General features: G+C 43.4%; 2 protein-coding genes across 2 annotated transcripts in view; both read right to left on the bottom strand.

The window, feature by feature from the left end:
- HSBP1 (heat shock factor binding protein 1) overlaps nucleotides 1-6,332 on the bottom strand; it is a 10,964-nt gene extending 4,632 nt beyond the window's left edge. Inside the window, exon 1 of the mRNA XM_010850860.1 lies at nucleotides 6,294-6,332. Coding sequence (XP_010849162.1) covers nucleotides 6,294-6,332 — 39 coding nt within the window. The remainder of the gene's footprint in view (nucleotides 1-6,293) is intronic.
- Nucleotides 6,333-7,906: 1,574 nt separating this feature from the next.
- CDH13 (cadherin 13) overlaps nucleotides 7,907-22,907 on the bottom strand; it is a 1,015,931-nt gene continuing 1,000,930 nt past the window's right edge. Inside the window, exons 12-14 of the mRNA XM_010850808.1 lie at nucleotides 19,777-20,010; nucleotides 15,910-16,128; nucleotides 7,907-9,347 (exon numbers count right to left, since the gene is read on the bottom strand). Of these exons, the coding sequence (XP_010849110.1) occupies nucleotides 9,340-9,347; nucleotides 15,910-16,128; nucleotides 19,777-20,010 (461 nt within the window). The 3' untranslated portion in view covers nucleotides 7,907-9,339. The remainder of the gene's footprint in view (nucleotides 9,348-15,909; nucleotides 16,129-19,776; nucleotides 20,011-22,907) is intronic.

Genomic DNA, 22,907 nt, shown 5'->3' with positions numbered 1-22,907 from the left:
CGCCCCGCCCCGGGAGGAAAAAGGTGAAACGAACGTGCTGTGAGGCTTGGATCTGGAGTTTTGTTTGGTGTCTGTTTCTGGCAGGAGACTTTGAGACCTTTCTATCGTGACTGAAAATTTCAAAACAGCCAGCAAATTTGACACCTTTTCAGTGGAAGCTTTTTTTCTTTTGCACTTAAGCAGAAAGACGACATACTTTGTTGCTTTATGCAAAAGCTCCACTAATTTATCATCATAGCTGATACACTTACTTTGTGGAGTTGACACACCAAAGTTAACTGAATATTGTTCTCTTAACAAAATTGCTGTATCAAGTGTGAGGCACCAGCAGTTAACCTTTAAAACTTTGGTTTTGAACAACGTTCATTTCTGTTTAAGTGTCTTATGTCCTCTTTGCATTAAAAAAAAAACCAAAAACTATTTCTTAATTAACTGAGTGACTGAAGTAGTTCTCTTTTCCCCTTTCGAGATGGTTTGGGTTTATTTTCATGCTTGCGCTTTGCTTCAGGCCGGGCCTTGTTTCTGGATCCTCAGTTCTCCGACTTGCACTAAACAGGACTGATGCTTATGTGTCTACAGCTGCAGTGAGGTGTCGTGTTGGTTGAGCAGGGGAGGAGTGACCACCGCAAGGTGGGCCTTCGAGAACTTGTCATTGGTTCTTTCCTTCCTGACTTGGCACCCACATCAGCTGTTAGGACCTAAGCCTGCTCTGAGCTGTGTGTACTGGGGTCTCCAGGTCACCGCGTGCAGGTGAGCCTCAGGTCTGACGATGCCCTGCAGCAGCTTCAGGCTGTAGTACCCCGGCCTTCTGGTGGCCCGGGCTGCACTGGCTCCAGCCTTTCCTGGACGTTCCAAACCTTTCCAGTCTCTCTAGACCCCGTGCGTCATCCCCTCATTCTCAGAGGATGATTGACTATTCTACTTTGCAGTGAAAACAGAGACTATTGTCAGAACCTCCCTCCTGATCTACACATGTCCCTCCATCAGCACCTGTATCACTTCAGCCCTTTCCCCTCAGAGGACGAAGTGACCTTGATGAGTTTGGGGGTAAGTATGTGCCTGTGAAATCAGGGAAGCCTGGCATGCTGCAGTCCATGGGGTCATAAAGAGTTGGACATGACTGAGCGATTGAACTGAGCTGATGAAGTCATTGTCCCCATCAGAACCAGAAATATCTGCCACACCCCCAAAGTTTTCCTGATACACTAACATATACTATTAATATTAAATATATGTAATATAGGTAATACATTTTATATAATAAAATAAAATACTTCATCAGATCAGATCAGATCAGTCGCTCAGTCGTGTCTGACTCTTTGCGACCCCATGAATCGCAGCACGCCACGCCTCCCTGTCCCTCACCAACTCCCAGAGTTCACTGAGACTCACGTCCATCGAATCAGTGATGCCATCCAGCCATCTCATCCTCTGTCGTCCCCTTCTCCTCCTGCCCCCAATCCCTCCCAGCATCAGAGTCTTTTCCAATGAGTCAACTCTTCACATGAGGTGGCCAAAGTACTGGAGTTTCAGCTTTAGCATCATTCCTTCCAAAGAAATCCCAGGGCTGATCTCCTTCAGAATGGACTGGTTGGATCTTCCTGCAGTCCAAGGGACTCTCAAGAGTCTTCTCTAACACCACACAGTTCAAAAGCATCAATTCTTCAGTGCTCAGCCTTCTTCACAGTCCAACTCTCACATCCATACATGACCACAGGAAAAACCATAGCCTTGACATTGTGTTATAAAGTAGTAATATTTTTTTTAATGTGTGTTAAAAGAACACTAAATGTAATGAATGCCCTGTGGTAAATTTTAAGTATAGAGTATTGTGGCTATGAGCACTATTCTCTAGTGGATCTCCAGAGCTTGTTTATCCTGTTTAAATGAAACTTTTTATCTCTTGACCAACATCTCTCCCTTTCTGCCTCCTCCAGCCCCTGGCAACCACCATTGTGCTCTCTGCTTCTATGAATTGAACTGTTATACATCCCACACACAAGTGAGGTCAAATATTTGTCTTTCTGGGTCTGGCTTATTTCGCTTAGTAAAATGTTCTCCAGGCCCATCCATGGTGTCCCAAATGGCAGGGCTTCCTTCTTTTTAGAGGCTGCATGATACTCCATTTTGCGTACACACCACGTTTTCTTTATTCACTCATCCGTCAGCGGACAGGTAGGTTGTCTGCACCCCTTTGTTGCTGTTCAGTCTCTAAATCATGTCTAACTCTTTGTGACCCCATGGGCTGCAGCAAGCCAAGCTTCCAGGTCCATCACCAACTCCTGGAGTTTGCTGAAACTCATGTCCATCAAGTGATGCCATCCAACCATCTCATCTTCTGCCACCCCCTTCTCCTCCTGCCCTCAGTCTTTCCCAGCATCGGGGTCTTTTGGCTCCACCCCTTGGCTGTTGCCGATAACGCTGCAGCAAACCTGCGAGTGCAGACATCTCTTCCAGATCCTGATTTTATTTCCTTTGTATAAATATTTAGTAGTGGGACCGCTGATCGTGTGGTAGTTCTCTTTTTAATTTTTTTGAGGCGCCTCCATGCTGTTTGTGAGTAGGACTCACGGTGGAGACTGTGGCCAGTGTGGCCAGGCAGTAGGATCTGTGGCCAGCTGCTGAGATTCCTCAGTGCGGTGAGCCCCGGGCACGTCCTCTCAGCTTCTAGCCGGCTCAGACTATATTCAGTTGTGCAGATTGCCTCTGTGTTCTTTGCGGGACAGACAGAGTGGCCTTTTGGGCAACATGCTGCAAAGGTGGGGGGAGCAGAGACTCAGTTTGCTTTCCCAAAGGAGAAACTGTGGACCAAGGAGTCTCTTGGCTGTGAGCTGGGCTGCCTTGGAGGATGGGTGATGCAGTAAAGTGAAACTCTTCTTGTCTTTATTCAGGTTCCTCTGAGAAAGGCATCTTTTTCAGTTTCCTTTTGCTCCACTGAGGTGCTGGAACATCTCAGGTGTACTCCTAGGCTGCCATAAAGGTGTCCTAATCCATGAGTGGTCATTAAATTGATGTTTCTGGGGGAGGGCGTGTGGACTGGAGCCTCTCATTCTGCCATTTTGCTCTGTATTTTTTTCGATCATCACTTGACTATATCCTGAGTGATGCTGGTTTTTCATTCATAGTAGGCATGATTTTCATTAAAATATATTGACTTAAGTAAAAATCACAAATTTAAAGGTATACAGTTTCACGCTATGGCTGTAACTGACAGCATGAGTGGCTTCTTGGTGTGGTCTGGTTAGGTGAGGTGGGAGATGGATGTCCTTAAACCATGAGGATGCTCCCGTAGGATGACAGTTTAGAAAATTCTGCCCTAAGAGAAGGCAGGGCAGCAGAGATAAAGAGGTAGTGCTTGCTTTAAGTAATTTGTCATTACACACTTTGGGAAATGCTGCTGAATCAGAGGAACACATCTCTTCTCCTTGGGGATAAATCACAACCAGGACAGTTGGGAATTTCTATAGGTGCTGGATACCCATTTGGTATAGAACAAGCCTTCAGTAATCCTGAGCAGAGAAGATGCTGCCTTGCTGGTGTGAGGAAGGGCAGGGCAGGGATTCAGGGTCCATTCTTGGTGGATCAGAGGAGGAGCACCAAAGGTAGGGCTTTGTTATGGAGAGAAACAAACATTTAATTTAGTTCTGACAAATTTAATTTTGAAACGCCTTTGCCCCAGGACAGTCTTCCTGGCATGGATTCCCATGTGACATCAAGTTTTGCTAGTGTCCTGGAGTGCACCCTGGGGACAGCCCCTGGTGACTTTGACTTGGGAGGGTCTCTTTGAGGTTGCGTTCACAAAAGAAAAGAAAACTGCTTTCATGGGAAGAATGGTGTCACCGGTGGCATCCCGATCCACCTCCAGTTGTTTTGCTTCTAGTTTGATGTGTTGGTTGATGTTTCTCATGTTCATTATGGCAGTTTTCCAAATTAGTGTCACTGTGATTGCCTGACAAGGAATCAATTTCCTGTTTGTTTACCAAAACTAGCAATTTCCTGCAGACAGACTGCCTAGAGAGGAAGGAAATGTTTCTTAGCGACTCTTGACTTACAAGTTTGGTTTTGGTGTGCTTCACTGATCTTGTCATTATTCAGTGGCTTTGTCATCATCAATTTCACGCATTGTGTGTAATGATACAAACTTGGTTCCGTTGATTCCTGGTGACATATGGGTGGTACTGGCTTAGGATAAGTAAGTAGGAAAAGATCAGTGTTGGAGTCACACATACACTTTCTAGGAGTTTGAACAAACTCCAGCAGATAGTGAAGGACAGGGGAGTCTGGCGTGATACAGTACATGGGGTCGCAAAGAGCTGGACGCAACCGAGCAGCTGAACAACCAAGGAGTGAGGCCTGGCTAAGACAGCTTTAACTATGTCAACGGAGTTTTCTCATCTGTACAGTGGGGATAATCTCTATTTCACTGTTCTTGAATTATATAAATTATCTATGTAATATATAGTTATATATTACATATAAAATGTATAACATAATATGCAAATACACACACAAATAATGTAAAATATCTCACCATAGGAGGCTCTTACCAAGTATTAGCATCCTCCCCTTCCCCTTTTTGCTTAAAATCTGAATTAAGGCATCTTCTTGACATCTTCCTGTACCTGGTTATCTCTCTCTTTCACTCTGTATCTTTCTACCTCTCTCTACCTACCTACGTACCTACCTACCAATCATCTATATGTTTTTTTCCAAGTCTGAAGGATTTGACTGTTATAAAAGAAGATAGGAAAAGAGTTAATTATTAGGCAGGCAGGCAGCACTTGGTTTTACTTTGGTCATTAAATATTATAGGCCAACCAGAACACCATTTGAAAAAATATACCTTTGTTTTGTCACTGTGTTTAAACTGTACTAAAGCCAGTCTAAGCCCAAGCACACACATTAAAAATCTCAGATCACCTTTATTTGACTGTTTCACAAACAAGTTAAAATTTCATGGCAACTACACAGTAAATCAAATGTTAATTTATAGCCCAGAGACTATAAGAAAGTCAGCAACTAGGGCCCAAAGGTACAGTATCTTCAGTTGAATGAAAAAAGTTTTAAATAATAAACTTTTATCTCTTTAAAATGTCTATGAAAAAATTCATTTAAAATTTCTGAAAAATTTTATCTTGGGGGAAATAAATAATATTTAACACCAGAACAGGATTGATACAAATGCATGACAATGCAAATATTTTTCATGTAGCCTTCATTTTAAACCCTTTAATAATCTGAATGCATGTATATGATAAAGAATGACTAATTTTATAAAGGAAAAGCTTTAAAAAGTAGCAGAAAATGGAGAATTCAGCATATATTTATAGGACTTCTATGAACCACTTTCTCAAAGACTTCAGAGCTTTGTAGTGAAAATTACTATGGTTTTACTACACCCATTGCTTCTCACTGCATCCCTACCGCCCAGCAAGCACTTGGGGCCGGCTCAGAGGGTAAAGAATCTGCCTGCCAATGCAGGAGACCTGCATTCGATCTCTGCTTTGGGAAGATCCTGTGGAGAAGGGAATGGCAACCACTCCAGTATTCTTGCCTGGAGAATTCCATGGACAGAGGAGACTGTTGTGTCCGATAGAGTCAGACACAACTGAGCGACTTGGGACCAAACACATTTCCAAAGCTTACCAAGTTCAGCAACCCTCCAATGACTGCTGTTCTGATAGTGATGCAGCGTGCATGGTAGGAAGAAGCTTTTCTGCCTCCCAATTGGATGACTGTCTAAATGATTTGTTTAAATCATAGACTTATTCTTAATTTATAGAATTAGAGTTCCTATCTGAAATCCTTAGTCACACATTTCGTCCCCCCATTTTTTCCTGTCTCTACAGATTTTGTATACGCTTTTACATTGTTGTTGTTTAGCCACTCAGTCGTGTCCTGCTCCTTTGCGACTTCATGGACTGTAGCCTGCCAGGCTCCCCTGTCCATGGGATTTCCCAGAATACTGGAATGGGTTGCCATTCCCTTCTTCAGGGGATCTTCCTGATCTAGGGGTGGAACCTGTGTCTCTTGCATTGGCAGGTGGATTCTTTACTATTGAGCCAAACACAATCAGAAGTAGAGAAATTTTTCAGCAGTGGGCTAATCCAGTAGCAATAGGAAATAAAATAAGGGTAATGCATTTTACATAGCAAAGGAATTATTGATTGCAGTAGATGAACAATTATGAAAGCCCATTATCAGAGGATTACAAGAAGTCCCAAATCTTCTGAGTCTCAACAGCCAGATAAGAAGATGGTTGCATCATCTTTATGAAAAGTGCAGCTACGCACCACCATCATTATCATCATCATCTTCACCATCACCGCCATCATTATTATTATCGTTTCTATTATTTAGTAGTTAAATAGAAAAGGTAGTTTCTTCTTTCTCAACGCTCACCTTTCTCTTGTGACTTTTCTCTCCCTGGTGTGATTTACCCGATGATTCCTGCTTAAGTCAACTACAAGTGGCTAGATTAGTGCGCTCTACTTAGAAAATCAGAAAATGCTTGGAGACCCTTTAGCATTTGTCTATAGCCAAGTACAGTGCAAGCTCTTAAAGATCCCACACAACACCCCCCACTCAGCTCTCTACCCCGCTCAGTCGGTTTGGTAGTGACTGGGTACTTGGGAGGACAGGAGTTAACTTTTGGATCACCGAGATCTCTGATTTCACACCTACCATGAAATGTAGCTGGGTTTATTTTGTTATGATGTTCAGATTGGCAGGTGCTGGCGGAGAGCCAGGGCAGGTACCTCTACCTGAATGATGTCCATCGGGAGAGAACTGTCAGCACCGAGGGGAACTTGTATCAAAATTAGAAAATGTTCGCATGTTCTTCTTAGAACAAACCATCTGAAACAATTAATCATGTGTAAAATGGGGAGAAAATGTAATTTTTAATTAACTAAGGTGGTTAATACACTAATTAAAAAATGGAGAAGGTGTGACTTCATTCAGTGAAAATAAAATCCCCACAGTTTTGTGCTTAATGGGAAAGAAATTTCTGGCTCTCACTTGACTTTTTTTTTTCCAGTAACTTAGACTGAAATAAAATACATTGGTAATTATGAAATAACATTTTGATTCTGCAGTGCAACTGTATTCTAGCAATATAAATACACCCTATGATTCAGGAAATGGTACCGTTTTGGCTCCTAAGAATTGGTCTGTTTTGTTGTTGTTTTTGAAGGGATTCAAAAGAGCAACATGACAGAAATATCTCTGTCTTGATGAGGATCCTGGGGACAGGGAATAAACTTAAATACGAGAAAATTAAGGCATATCCTGCTTGTTCATGAAGTATGCCCTTTACTCTGTTTCTTAGTGTTCTATGCTAAGTTGAGCTACCGGCGCCATTTGTAAAGTGCTGCAGAGCCTGTGGGCTTGAGAGGCAAGGGCAAGTCTTACACTCGAGTGGACGGTCACTCGATGTCTGTCTTCTTCCCCAGGGAGGGCTCAGGATGAAGCGAGCTTCCTGATGCCTAGTTAGCGAGCCTGTGAGCCAGGCTGCTGACCGCCTGGCCTCTGAGGATGCTGCTGGATATGCTCCGTGGTGAGCCCTCCCCTCTGCCTTGCAGGAAGAGGGGAGCGAGCTCCACCGGGGAGACACGGGGCTGCGTCCTGTGAAGCCAGAAGAGGAAACCTGGTAAAGTGTGACTGCAGGCTTAGAGCCCCTGTCCCTGAGGCTTCTCTGTACCCTCAGCAGGGCTGCTGACTTTCCCACTCACCCATTTGATGTCGGGGGACCCAAACGGCCAGCCAGAAGTGTGAACTCGCACTGGGCAAGACCCAGCGTCTGCGACATTAGACGCCAACATAGAAATCAGAGAAGAGCTACCGTCCGGCAGTTTTAACCACCAACACCCATTTATTTTAATGAAAAAAAAAAAAAATCTCTGCATTCTATATGCTTCAAAAAGATTTACTATAGAAACAAATACAATATATGGAACTCTATCTGCATAATTTCACTACAATAAAGACAACATATGACTTCTAGTTCCTATGAAGGCAAACTCAAAAGCACAGGTGCAAACAGAGATTGCATAAGAAAGCGTGTGCGCACCCGCGCGTGCCCGCGAGTGTGGTTAAAACCTTTAGTAAGCAACGGCATTAAAATATGCTAAGACACTTACCTGACCCTAGCTCGTGTCGAGCGCTAAGAAAAAGCCACAGGCTGTCACTAGTTTATCTGCTAGAAAAATTTGGTGTGAGCTTTGATGGTTCAGTTACAGCGTATGGACGAGAAGATAACCTTGGTACAAGCACTAACCTCCGTCTTATGTTCGCATGCTCACAGAATAAAAATCAGTTACTTCTCATACATAATGAACATCTTTTATTTTCAGGTTTGCAAACGACGGCCGTCGATTCACACAAAAGGGTACTTTTAAAACTACCTGTATTTACTCTATTGTATGCGTGTATATAGGAAACGATCGCTGTGCGTGTGCGTAAATGTATGTCTGTACATGTGGGCCGATATATGTATACACATGGTACCTGATGGCCTCTTCGGACGCATGTGTGACCTCCATGATGACGCTGGCTGTTGTACGTATGCCAAGGAGGGCAAGGTTCTCTATCCTGGGCCAGGTCCCCAGAAAACCCACTGGGACTGTGGTTTCCGGACACTTACAAATGCGTAGAGGTAGACGCCCATGCATTTGATGGTGAAACGTCCAGCTCTGCTCCTCACCACCGTCACTCAGGATCATCCTCACATAGGATGGCAGTGAAAACTGTCCCCCTCTGCGGACCTGCCTGGACAGTGGGTTGAGGAGAAGCTCCAGCTCTGTGCTCTGCCCTAGTGCTGAACTGGACGCTGAGGCCCTGGAGGGGTCGGCTGCTTTAGCTTCTACCCCTTCTGTGCTTAACCTCTCGGGGAAGGGTGACAGTATATGAGGACCAAGCTTCTGTAGTCTGTCTCTATAAATACTGGGTATATACACGTACAGATACGCATACATATACAAATACTAACCCACAGACCAAACCGGAAGTGTGGAGTGCTGACTAGCAACATGGCAAACACATCAGGAAAAGTATTCGTTGTTCCTCCTCCCAGAAGGTCAAGTTCTATGCCATGATGTTTAAAACACTCAAGGGAAAATTCAGAGGATTCCATTAATTAAAGGGGAAAAGGAAGATGCTGTCAAAATGGTGAAGTACAGATTAAGTGAAAATTGCAAAGAAAACGAAAATCTGAAACAATTGAGGCCTGGTTGTGAAGTTCGAGAGCTGTAAACTGCAATCTTCAGATTTGGATTTTTTTTTTCTCTTTTTCCTGTTGCTATGGAAACTTGGGAATCAAGCTTCAGGTGTCAGGAGTTCTCACAGACCTGAATGGAAAAGACTCAGAGTCAAGTCAAGGAAGGTAACAACTCGATTCAAAAACATTTTAGCTAAATACTAGATACATGACTGGCAAGCTATAATAAATGCATTTATAAATATTGTACTACTTTGGGGAAGTTTTTTTTTTTCCTTAAGTACAACATTTGAAGAGAGAAGGAATAGTTCTGCTGGTTTATGACTCAAAAAGCTGGACTTCTCTGAAAATGCGAATACCACATGTCTCACACCTCAGATCAACCGTGGCCCCTCCCGCTGCCTCACTGAGCCCTGTCTTCTGCAGTTGGCCCAGGGCTGGGCTCTTTTATAAACAAGCCTACTTGGCAGCTTGGAAATGGGCCATCATCCCAGATACATATACATATATATATTTCTTTTGGTCCCTGAGAAAAGCAAGAGAGTAACTGGTGGTTCTGCAGAGATGGTGTATGAGTTCCTGAGGGCTGCTGTCACAAATGACCACAAATTCAGCGGCTCACAGACCACACACACTCACTCTCCTACACTCTGGAGGTCAGACTTCTTAGGGGGCTACAGTCCAGGCGCTGGCAGAGTTCCTTTTGGAGCCCCCTCCTCCCCTTCAAGCTCCCCGAGGCTGCCTGTTTGGACGCGGCCCCTCCCTGCCTCTCTGAGACCTGCTTCAGGGTTTGCATTGCTTGCTCTCCAGGCTTTAGGCCAGCTGAGGGACTTCCACCCTGCCTGCTGATAGGGTGAATGGAAGCAGCTTGGCTCTCTGCCACCTTTGCCTAATTATAATTATATCTTGGATTTGCACAGGGAGAAGGTACCACTAAAAACTCATGTTACAAAGAAACAAAAATATATAAAAGATCAACCCACAATGCAAGTATAGTCTCTTCTGGAATGAATTGATTGTTGGAGTATAATGGGTTGCTCTGTAAAGCTTAGGGCTTTTCACTCTAAATCTGTTAAGGGGGCGGGTCAGCACGCAAATGTCACCAACCTGTGCTGCACCCCACTGATTTCAGAGTTTAAAGTAGTCATGTATCTGCTCTAAATTCTAGATAGAAAAATCTTTGTAATGTGACTCGAGTGTAAATAAAATGATATTGAGAAGGTTAAGGGAGAAAGCTGTTTTAACAGAAAGGACCATGGAAATGAACATGCTGATTCAGATGCAAGTTTTATTGTTATTTTCTATACCTAGGGATCTTTATACTGCTTGACAGGTGAATTCCTCTGGGGTTAGGACTCTTCTGAACTCATTTAATTTCCTTTTTTTTTTCAGGTGAATTTTTCATTGCCCTTGCTACCATTGCCTTAAACTCTTTGGTGACCTGGGCTGCAGTAAACTATATCCTTCATATTCACTTGCATTTGAAGACTGGAAAAGAACATATTAAGTGGCATCACCAATTTCATTTAAAAATATTTTCCTGTGTGAGACCAATAACTTAATCATTTTCGTCATTGAGAAAAATAGGAAAAAATTTTGGCTTAATAAGACCCACTCCATTTGAAAGCCCTCAAGCCCTGTTTAAGTCAAGTCAGACCACAGCATATCTCCTGTGACTGTTGAGTTGATTGCACAAAAAAGTTCACAATGATGTAATGTTCTTAGCTGTGCATGTGTGTGGCACATAGAAAGCCCTGGGACGTCAGAGGTTGACTGTCATTGTCCATAAACTTGGAGGGACCAGCTCCGTCTGCAGGCCGAGGATGGCCTGCTCTACTCCGGCTTGGTGCTCCTCCAAGCTCTGCCTCTGTCCGTAATATATTTCACAATGAAGAGGAGCAAAATATTGGTACACCCGATGACATGGACTGTGCGGTTCTGTTTATGGAAAATTCTAGAGAAGGCAAGAATCTAATCAGAGAAGGCAGATCAATGAGAGTCTGGACTCTGGGGAGGGGATCAACAGGAAAGGGGTTCAAGGAATGGCATCTTGATTGTGGAGTGGCTACACTTTACCAAAATTCATCAAACTGCACCCTTAAAATAGGTGAATTTTATGGAATGCAAATAATACCTTAATAAAAAGCGTTAGAATGAAAAGTATTTCTGGTGACCATTTTTTTTGCTCATTTGGTCACCTCTTTAAACTTCTTCATTGTGATCATCAAGGTTACAATTCAATCCCCCGTCCTTTCCAATATAGAGACATTTAATTTTGGTACTTATTCAAATGGTTCACCTGATCTGTTCTTTTATATTCTTGCTCTTGTGAATTAATTTTAAAACAATGTTTGAAAAGGTTTCAGTGCAATATTCCTTGAACTTGCCTTGTCACAGCACAAAGACCCTCATGGATGTGCCAGCTTGCTTTCTTTGGAGGGTCCTAGGGGGAGAATTATGCATCCCCTCGATGTCATCAACATGTGATTTAAACAACAAACTGGCAGTAAAAATCATTTCATTTACATTTTTTATTGCTTTCAATGTCATTAGTTTTATTTCTTTTACTTTGGGATGTCTAAGAAGGAACTGCGTCTCTCTCAGTTCAACTCTCAAATGCAATAAAGCCACCTATGGTATCATAATAAACTGAAATGTTTTTATTATCTTTTTCCACAAGGGAGGCAGTCTAATAATGAACACTGGCCTCCATGCTAACCCACCTTGGGACCTTTCTGAGCATCAGTGTCTCGTCTACAGAGTGAAATAAAACCACCAGGGCAATGAAGGAAACAAAGAGAAAAGCCACAGAACAGGGGTGTTTGGTTTATGCGAGTCTACTTGAATCAGAATATTATTGGGGAAGAGGAGCAAAACCCATTTTCTCTTCCTATGTTGGATGACGTGAGCCCTGCAGTTTTATGAACAAAGGCTTTAAAGACCAAATTGACATGCTTTTCCTGCCAAGAGCCAGGGAGTAAATATTTTTGACTTTTTGGGCCATAGGGTCTTGGGGGCAACCACTCAGCTCTTTTTGTGGTAGTAGCAGAAAGCAGTCATAGGTTAAGTCTGTAAATGGACGGACCTTCTGTATTCTGTGCGTCTGTGCTCACTCGCTCAGTTGTGTCTGACTCTTTGTGACTCCATAAACTGTAGCCCGCCAGGCTCCTCTGTCCATGGAACATCTGATTTTCCTGGCAAGAATACTAGAGCGGGTTGCCATTTCCTCCTTCAGGGGATCTTCCCAATCCAGGGATCAAACCCACATCCCTTGCATGTTCTGCATTGGCGGATTCTTTACCGCTGATCCACCAGGGAGCATGGGTATTCTAATCAAATCTTAAAATCAGGAAGTGAGCCTTTCTTGGCCTTTGGGCTGTAGTTTGCCACTCCCTGCTTTAAAGAAACATTGAACAGATTCTACCAAATCTCCGCATTCATTCAAGGACCATGGCTGGTGGGGAAGTTCTCTTGTCCTTGCACTTTATAATCTACTGATAGATACAGTGTTGTTAGGACTCATGCCCCCACTTTGCTCAATACTTTGGATCCATTTCCGTGTGTCCTCTTGCCATTGTCATGGGTCAGCCACACTGACCTTGCTCTTAGGAGAGAGTCTGAGCCATAGGACATTCAAGGCGTCTTATTCCTGCCAGTTTCTCACATGCCTACATTATTAGTTTCATTCTTTCTCTGTTAGGAAGAACATCTTGGGCTAGGTCTATAATAAAACAGGAATCATTTTATTTGGCAGGCATCTCTAACGTTCAGACGAACATCATTAAATAATCTTATGCCTTTGATAGAGGGACAGGGTGAGGTTTGTTTTGCAGTCAGACAGGTCGGTGATGATAACTGTTCTTAACTATTTGTCTTAACTGGGGACTGAAATGACATGTCTTGTGGTGCAAAACATGGGAGGGTCATTTCCAGCTGAAAAGGGAGATTCAGGGTTTCTTTCTGAGGATAATTATGGCCTGTCCTCAGGTGCCCTGACCTGCAGTGGGATAACCATGTGGCTCTCCATTTAGGTGAGAACAGAAAGTGCATCTGACATTTCAAATCAGAATGCATGCACCTGTCTTTTCTCAAAGGTACTATTTTGAGTATAAAATGATCACGAGTTCTTTGGCAGTCAGCAGACAATTCTGTCTCGGATTAACTGTGATCCAAGAGCTCAGACGGGAGAGATGAGAAGTGAGCCATCCTGGGGAACCTGCTCATTATTGACACCTGTAGGTCAGGGTGCTCCAAAGTAGGAGGAACAAGAAAATCCCTTGTGGGAGGAAGCAAATGCTGCCATGGCTATTATATTCCTTTTAATCTCAACAGATTACATCTTACTAGTATTTAACATAATGATTTGGAGTAGCAGGCATGTGTATTATCGTAAAAAATATTGTGTTAACACACAAAAACACTGGGTATGTGTGCTGGAGGCTATGGTCACCTGGGATGTTGGTTCCCTGGGTTGGATGGGCTGGGGATCTATCTGTACTTCAACAGTTGGAGCTGGAAACCTCCATTAAAACACTCACTGGCCACCTAGAGGGGCTGGTAAGTGAGCAGAGTCTTGAAGAGCCTTGGTTCACGGAGAGTCAGGCTTTGGTGTCATGTAATTGTATTTATGGGCTTCCCAGGTGGCTCAGTGGGAAAGAACCTGCCTGCTAATGTGGGAGATGTGAGTTCGATCTCTGGATTGGGAAGATTCCCCTGGAGAAGGAAATGGCAACCCCCTCCAGTATTCTTTCTTGCCTGGGAAACTCCATGGACAGAGGAACCTGGCAGGCTATAGTCCATGGGGTTGCAAAAGAGTCGGACATGACTTAGCAACTAAACAACAACACCAGTTGTGGGTGATGTGTGAGTGGCGACTCAATCATCTTTTCCATCTGTGTACACACACACACGCACACACAGCATTTTATTTCTGTACAATCACCCAGGAAGTACTGCCTTCTGGTCTATCCCGACTCTGCTATATGTGAATTCTGCTCCGTGTCTGTCTAGTGATCACTTGAGAAGCTGGTGGAAAACAGATTCCAGAGGTTTACTGCAGTAGAGTTGGTCAGAGCAGGACACTAAATAATCCCCGTGTGTCTGTTGATAGGGGAGTACACTGCGCCATATTCCTAGGATGGGAAGGGATGCTCTCTAGCTGTTAGAGTGAATGAACCAGAGCAGTGTGTTTGCCTGGCTCTCGAGCTAAGAATGGTTTTCATACTTTTGGTGCTAAAACACGGAAGACGGAACCAAAACAGCTATAAAAAGGAATATGAAACAGAGCCCTGATGAGACCCCCAGAGCCCAAAATATTTGCCACCTGGCCCCTGATGGAGAAAGCTTGCCAACCCCTGAACTACAGCAACATAGATGGAGCTTGGAGATGTAATGAAAAGAGGGAGATCAGAGAGTTCCAGCACATCAGGCTCAACACAATATGAATTAGACCAAGTCTGACAAACTGCACGAAGTAGAACTATATGGGGTGTGTGTGCGTGTGGTGTGTAGTGACAGTATAAAGCAATGTCCACACACGCTGGGGCATGACAGCTGTTGTCTCTGGGGAGAGAGAACAGGAAATGAAACCGGGGAGAGGGACAGGGGATTTCAGCTTCATCTGTAATACTCATGTTTTATATAAAAGGAAGGAAAGAAGGAAAGAAGGAAAGGAGGGAGGAAGAAAGAACAAGAGAGACAGGAATATATATTCCCTCCCTCTCTCTCTTTCTCTCTTTCCCCCTCTTCTTTCCTTTCTCTCCCCCTCCATCCCTCACTTCCCCCCATCCATCTATCCATCCATCCAGGGAGACACTTTGCACTGTAAATTCCCCTCTCTAATTCCACTCCAAGGTCAGTGGCTCAGCAGGGAGCTCTACGTGTCTGAAGTTGGAATGAGATTTCCTGTTGACTCCACTCAACACTGTCACTAGGATACAATAATTTCTGTTTTTATTTTCTAATCATCACTTTCTTAGCCTCCTAATTCACAACAACACCATTCACCTTCTCAGAAGGTAAATACTGAGGCCCCAAAGTCTTTTGAATGGCATTAAGCTATATGTAAATAATTGCTTAAGGTTAAAACTGGACTAGTAAGCCCCAAATAGGAAATATTTGATACCCGTATCTATTTATTTGATGCTCATACTTCTATTACTCGGTATAATAGTTCATTTATTTAAAATAATCCTTCATTATGTCACAGTCATGACAACCGGTCAGTGAAAAAACTGTGTAAATATGCAATCACCTCTTTTCCTACCGCCTCCCCGTCCTTCCATGCATTCTCATAACTCTTCTTTAAAGGGTGTAGAATCTCCTTAAATCTAGCTAAAGATTACACTGCATCATGCAGAGAGAAATAGGGCCCTGGTAGACCAGTTAACCAATCTGGGCACATCTGTCTGAGCTCAAGTTTAGGGTCATCTGCAGGAACCTCCTCTCCACCTGCTCTGTTGACGGTATTGGGTGCCTTTGCGTGGTTCCTCAGATTGGCAGGGGGATGTGAAGGGGCCTTTAGACATTAGTGGGAGCACCTTTACAGGTAACATTCCATCACACAGATGTAAGCTAAAAATGAATGTTTCCTCTGGGATGCATATTTTGGGAAAGAAGATATGTGGAAAAACAGTGGGTTTGGGGCAGTTGTGCTTTCCTATCACATGCACACTAGAGTTTGGTGAACTTACGGGCTAAGCTGAAGAGGGACAGGAGCAGGGCTGTGGCCGTGCTGAAGTGCGGGGCCCCCGCTGCGTTGCAGTCCACTTTGGAATTCTTGCAGGAGCACACTTGTACCCTGAGGTCTGTGATGTTCGTCATGGGCGGCTTCCCCGAGTCTGTCACCATGATGGGCAGGTGGTAGTTTGCTTTGTTCAGGTTTTGAAGGAGGCTCACCAGGGCGTGTGTATCTGTAAATACAAAAGGGGGCCTTCATAAGACAGGGCCGGACCTCTGCAAACAAGAGTGGAGTTTCAGCAACTGAACTCACAAAGTAGGCAGTGCACTGATGTAACTACAAGAGTACTCAAATATAAATTTATTAACACCAAATCAACATAGAAATTCAGCTCTTCCTTTGGAGAAATCACATTTCAAGTGCCTAGCAAGCACACGTGGCTGGTGGCTACCATACCAGATTGTGTTTGTTGGTGTTTGTGCCCAGTCTTGTCCGACCCCATGGACTGCAGCCCACTAGGCTCCTCTGTCCATGGAATTTTTCCAGGCAAGGATACTAGAGTGGGTTGCCATTTCCTCTTCCAGGGGATCTTCCTGACCCAGGGATCGAACCTGCATCTCTTGTACTGGCAGAAGGGTTCTTTACCACTGAGCTACCTGGGAAGCCCACCGTATCAGAGAATACCAGATAGAACACTTCCACCACGGAGGAGTTCTGTGTTTCAGGGCTATTATAATCAATTTCAGGAGGACCCAATTTGGTAGAGACGATTGAGTACCGGGAACTCCGCCCTACAAGTGTATTAGACTTAAAGTATAATACATCTTCACAAAGATCACATTCAACATCTAGAAAAAATAATGTAAAAACCCATTCTTGAATTGTCACATTGTACATCTTAAATATATACAATTTTTATTTGTATATAAAAATATGCAATAAAGCTGGAAAAAATAAATTGTTAGCTCACAGCATTTTTATATAAGAACACAGATTCAAATAATCAAGATACACTTTTGGAACAACAATAACAAAAATCTACTCACTTTTAAGGTGGGCAGGCCCCCCATCTGTTTCCATGGAGATGGTTTCTACACTCTAGTCTTTTTTAAAAAAATTATCTTTATTTATTTTTTTGGTCATGCTGTGCAGCATGTGGGTTCCTACTTTCCCAACCAGGATCAAACCCATACCCCCTACAGTGGAAGCTTGGATTCTTAATCACCAGACCACCAGGGAAGTCCCTATAGCTTAGTCTTTATCAGGCCTCAGACCCCAGTCTTTATCAGGCCCCAGGTCTGTGGGAATTCATAGCACTGATACACAACTTGGGGACTGGATCTTTAAGCTCATGCTTGGTGGGAACATCCACCCTAGGCCACTGGTCAGCACTCAGAACTGGTCATCTCACCTGGCACTGTTTTGGCCTTGGGCTATTTTCTCTTCAGTCATTCAAATGACTGCATGGCTTGTGAGATCTTAGTTCCCCGACCAGGGATCGAACCCATGCCCATGTTTTAGAAGGCAGATTCTTAACCACTGGACCACCAGGAAAGTCCCAGCTATTTTTTTAAACTGGCTTTTTCTGGGCATAAACAAGGATAAATATTCACAAAAAAAAAAAAAAAAAAAAAATTGGAGGAGCAAGAAAAAGAATCTAGAAGGCATTTTAACTATTAAATAAAACCAGGAGGGAAATGGCAACCCACTCCAGTGTTCTTGCCTGGAGAATCCCAGGGACAGGGGAGTCTGGTGGGCTGCCGTCTATGGGGTCGCACAGAGTTGGACACAACTGAAGTGACTTAGCAGCAGCAGCAGCAGCAGGAGGGAAAAGAAAAGTGTGACGACCTGAAAACAAAAAAACTGGCAATAGAACTGCTATACGTCCCAGCAATCCCACTGCTGGGCATACACACCAAGGAAACCAGAATGGAAAGAGACACATATACCCCAGTGTTCATTGCAGCACTGTTTACAATAGCTAGCTAGGACATGGAAGCAACCTAGATGTCCATTGGCAGACAGATGGATAAGGAAGTCATGGTACATATACACAATGAAATCTTACTCAAGTATAAAAAGAACGTATGTGAGTCAGTTCTAATGAGGTGGGTAAAACTGGAGCCTACTATACAGAGTGAAGTAAGTCAGAAAGGGAAATACCAATACAGTATATAACACATATATATGGAATTTAGAAAAACAGTAACGATGACCCTATATGCAAGACAGCAAAGGAGACACAGATGTAAAGAACAGACTTTTGGACTCTGTGGGAGAAGGTGAGGGTGGGATGATTTGAGAGAAAAACACTGAAACATGTATATTACCATATGTGAAACAGATGACCAGTCCAAGTTTGATGCATGAAGCAGGGCACTCAAAGCCCATGCTCTGGGACCACCCAGAGGGATGGGGAGGGGAGGGAGGTGGGAAGGGGGTTCAGGACGGGGGGATAAATGTACACCCATGGCTGATTCGTGTTGTTGTACGGCAGAAACCGCCAATCAAAATAAATACATTAATTAAACAAACAGGTGAAGGATTATCCTAACCAGAAGGTGACAGCAGCAGAAGTAACCGATGTGGATGATGACCCCGGTGAAATGGCAGGTCAGCACAAGGAAGGTTCTCTGAACTGCAGGTAGATGAGAAAGTCTTTGATGAGAAAGTTCCAGCTGGAAACTGAAGCTGGGGATGATTATTCAAATCAGCGACAGACACAAAAACTAGCAAATAAAATACTAACCCCTCAAACAAGAGAAGGGCTATTTTAATTAAAAATAATCAGGGTAACAGAATTCATTCTTTAAAAAGCAATAAAATGGACAAACAGGCAAGTAGAATCAATAACAAGAGAAAGGCGCTAATAAAATGAGATATGAGATAAGGCCGTAACAATACAGATGAGGTTTTTTTAATAGAAAATTTTATGCACAGTTGTATAATACATTTTCAAAACTTAATGGAATGTATAATTCTCCATCCCTCTCAAAAACTCTACCTCTGAAGTAAGAAGAGGGAACCCAGCCCTGACCGGGTCAATCATAAGCTAAATTCACTATTGATGGCAAAGTGTACGTAACACATGAGTTCTGGTCTGGGTTTTATTGCGAGGCAAGGTGATTGCAGGAGTGAGTTCCCACTTGCCATGGGGAGGGGAGGGCAGTGGGGGATTCACAACTCAATACGTCTGATATTTCAGTCTTAACATGGCAGATGATAAATGTTGAGACAAGTTTTAAATTCTACCTGTCCAAGTGCAAGGATTGGTGGAACGGGGCATTGCTTGCAAGTTTCATAAATGAGGAACAGGAGAAGATATCAAAGCTGAAAGTCAAAGCCAAGGTCATTTTAAAGACAAAGTCTTTACATTTCTGAGATCTGCAGCATAAAACGGAAGGTGGGGGATTAGAGGTAAGGCTTCCTGAAGATTCCTGCAGTGGTGCTTCTCTTAGGAAGGCAAGCATAGCCCAGAAATCTCTGCAGTGCTGGTGAAATTTAAGGGAAACACAGCGATCTGAGTGAGGAGAGGCACCTGAGCCAAGATCCCCAGCTTTTGAAGGCTGAAACCTGGGTGGGTGCAGAGGGTGAAGTATGGGGTGCATAGCTCACAGGGTACAGCAGAGAAAAGATGAGGCAGGAGGCGGAAAGCTGTCATGCTTGCATTTCTAAGAAACTGATATTCAATATTTTTACAAATTGTGTACAGGTGCTGGTAGGAAAATTGTCAGTGTTTGTAATGCGTGAATAACTTGAAACAAACCACGTGAAAATCCACGAGAGCACAGGAAAGGAGGAACAGTTTGGAACAGAAACCAAGCCAGGGAAACCAGGCTTCAAAGCTGAAGAATAACAAGGGAATGTTAAGAGGACTTACTGTTGATCTTGGAGATCTTCCAGACTTTATCAGGAACGGTTTGTTTGTGGATTTCAAATTTGAAAGGATCTGTGTTTGGGTGAAGATCCTTATCTGTCGCTCCCAAAATGACTACGCTGAGGTTTTTGGCATCATCACAGACCTCTGCTACCGTGGGGTAAATGAAGGGTGCGTTGTCATTCACGTCTTCCAGAGTTATCAGCAGAGTCCCAGTGCCAGTGGCGGGCGGGTTGCCTACAGGGAAAGGGGAGATGTTAGTACACAACCCATACAACGCAGGGGTCATCGTCCACAGTACCTCTTCCCGACGTGCCAGACACCTTTACTGCTGTCATTAGATTTCAAACAGGACCAAGAGGGATGGCTTCCATCTGTGTATAAAGTTTAGTGGTTTAAAAAGCCTTGTAGTAGTATGATCTCTAGGTCTATCCCCGTTGCTGCAAGTGGCATTATTTCATTCTTTTTATGGCTGAGTCACATTCCACTGCATATACACCACGTCGTCTTTATCCGTTCACCTGTCCATGGACATCTGGGTTGTTTCCATGTCCTGGCTATTGTGAATAGGGCTGCTGTGAACACAGGGCTGCATCTATCTTTTTGAATTACAGTTTTCTCCAGGTATATGCCTAGGAGTGGGATTGCACTTAGAAATAATTGTACTAAGTGAAGTAAGCCGGGCTAAGAAAGACAGATATCATATGATATTGCTTACATGTGGAATCTTAAAAAAAAATACAAAAAACCTTTTATCATATGTAAGGCTTCTGACTGATGTTCTTCAGACTTTACCGTTAGAGTGCTAAGCTTTAAACACACATGTCATACCAGCACATTGAAATTCACTCAAAGAATGGAAATGATAATTAGAACTTATCCTTGCTTACCATAATGAAACCTTTAATCTAAATAGCTGAGTTTTTCAGAAAAGCAGTGGAACAATCTGATCTGACTTATTTGTGGAACTATACAGTGGTATTGATGGGAGATGCAGGCACTGGAGGCAGGGAGCCCAGCGATAGATGGCATCATGAAGGGCATTTTGAACGGCAAATACATGTCTCATCTTATTGAGGCCCTCAGGTGAGGCTGCCAGAAGGAAAGTGGAAGGTAGTGGGGTGCAGAAAGACAACAGCCTCCGCTCTGACTGTGCTAAGAGCCTGTCAAGTTCAGTGAACCTGCAAGAAAGTGCCCAGAGCTTGGGAGACATGCCAGGGCTGAGTTAGCCAATGGGAATTTTCAATGTAGATGCTCTTGAAACTTTTCTAGTGAATTAGGTTACCTGAGTTGAAAGTGCAGAATTATGGAGGGGTGGGCACCTCAAGAAACACCAAAGAGCAGGTTAAAAGTTTAAAAAGCCAGGTGATAGTTTCTGGAAGACATGGGAGAGATGAATTGGAGGCGGAGGCAAGGATCAAGAATTAAATGTGTTATGGTGCTCAAAAAGATGAGGAGTCAAGAGAAGCAATGGGGTTTCCCAAGAAGAATGTTACTGGTGACTTTCTAGGGAGAGATTTGCATTGGTGGGGAAGAAGCCAGATTGAAGGAAGCTGATCAGTGACTCACAAAGCATGAGAACAGATACTCTTTAAAGTTTTTTTTTTTTTTTTAATTTTTAGTGAAGAAGAGTTGATTTGCAATGTTGTGTTAATTTCTGCTTTATGGCAAAACGATTCAGTTATACATATATATAGTTTCCCTGGTGGTTCAGACAGTAAAGAATCTGCCTGCAGTGCAGAAGACCCGGGTTTGATTCCTGGGTCAGAGAAGGGAATGGCAACCCACTCCAGTATTCTTGCCTGGAACCTGGGGCTATACAGTCCGTGGGGTTGCAGAGTCAGACGTGACTGAGCGACTAACATTGACTAACATTGACTGTGACACATGTATACACATTCTTGTTCATATTTGTTTCCACTATGGTTTATCACAAGATGTGTTGAATATATCCCTGTGCCATTGTTGAGCCTTGTTGTTGATCCATCTCATATATAATAGCTTGCATCTGCTAACCCCAAACTCCCAAATGCATCCCTTCCCCACCCCGTCTCCTCCTTGGCAACCACAAGTCTGTTCTGTATGCCTGTGAGTCTCGAGAATGGATACTCTTTAGTGGGGCTGGTGAAATTTAAACAGACCAACACCCAAAGATAGTTCCAGAGTAAACATTCAAGTAAGTGTCTGCTAAAATAGGAGCACAGCTGTAATTAATCATCAGAAGCATAGGCATTTCTAATGGTAGCAGACCATCAACTTTTGTTAGCGCAAGAACCCAAAGGAGATGCGTAATTACTTTGAAGTTGGTTTCTCACTGTCAGCTTTAGTCATTTGGCTGAATTTCTTTATTGAAAAATTATTTTTCTCTTTTTATGGAACTAATTGAATATCTCAGAGGAATCCATTATATTTTTTTCACTCTGAATATAATATGGAGTCATTTGGAAGAACGGATGAGAAGGCATTATGAGTATTTGAAATATGGTCATAAGAATTGGCCTTTCGTGAACTTAATTATACTGCTGTCTTCAATTTCCCCTGTGTTATTCTCAGGCCAGGCTGGTGATGTCTTTTTCTGAAGTCAAGCAAAATGAGCTTGTTTGTCTTTTGTTGAGAAGGTAAAGAGTGGGTTCTCAAAATCCTCAGGGAAAGCCTCTCCCAGTTTCTATGTATGAGATGGAGGAAAATCACCACCCCAAAGTAAAATGTAATTTAAAATGTAAAGATTCTTCATGAGCCCTTCGGCTCCAGCAGTTGTGGGGGGTCCAGGAAATACCAAGCTTCCAGATATTCTCTGGCACTCAACAAAAATCCCTCAGCCCTCTTCTCTCCTTTCTGTCCACAAGCCAGAGCTCTCAGGGCCCACTCTGCATGACCAAACACCGGAACCAAAGCACGGCTGGGAAAAGCCTTAATTTGAGCGAAATCCCGGGATGTGGAGCTAGACCTGCACTTGCCAGTCCTGGGCGCTCCTCAGAGGAGCCCAGGGCCATATTCTCAGGGGATGCGTGAAGGCTCAGAGGAAGTCCCACCTCAGAACCCGTGTCTGTAAGGGCTTTTGTCTTTATAATGTCAGGAGATGCAATGGCCCCCAGATGAGCCACTCCTGTCAGGGGGTCTTAAATAGAATGGGA

The sequence above is a fragment of the Bison bison genome, unplaced genomic scaffold (assembly GCF_000754665.1).
Source record: "Bison bison bison isolate TAMUID 2011002044 unplaced genomic scaffold, Bison_UMD1.0 scf7180017864295, whole genome shotgun sequence".
NCBI classification, from domain to species: Eukaryota; Metazoa; Chordata; class Mammalia; order Artiodactyla; family Bovidae; genus Bison; species Bison bison.
The sequence above is the reverse complement of the archived record's forward strand: the minus strand, read 5'-3'. Positions and strand labels throughout refer to the sequence as shown.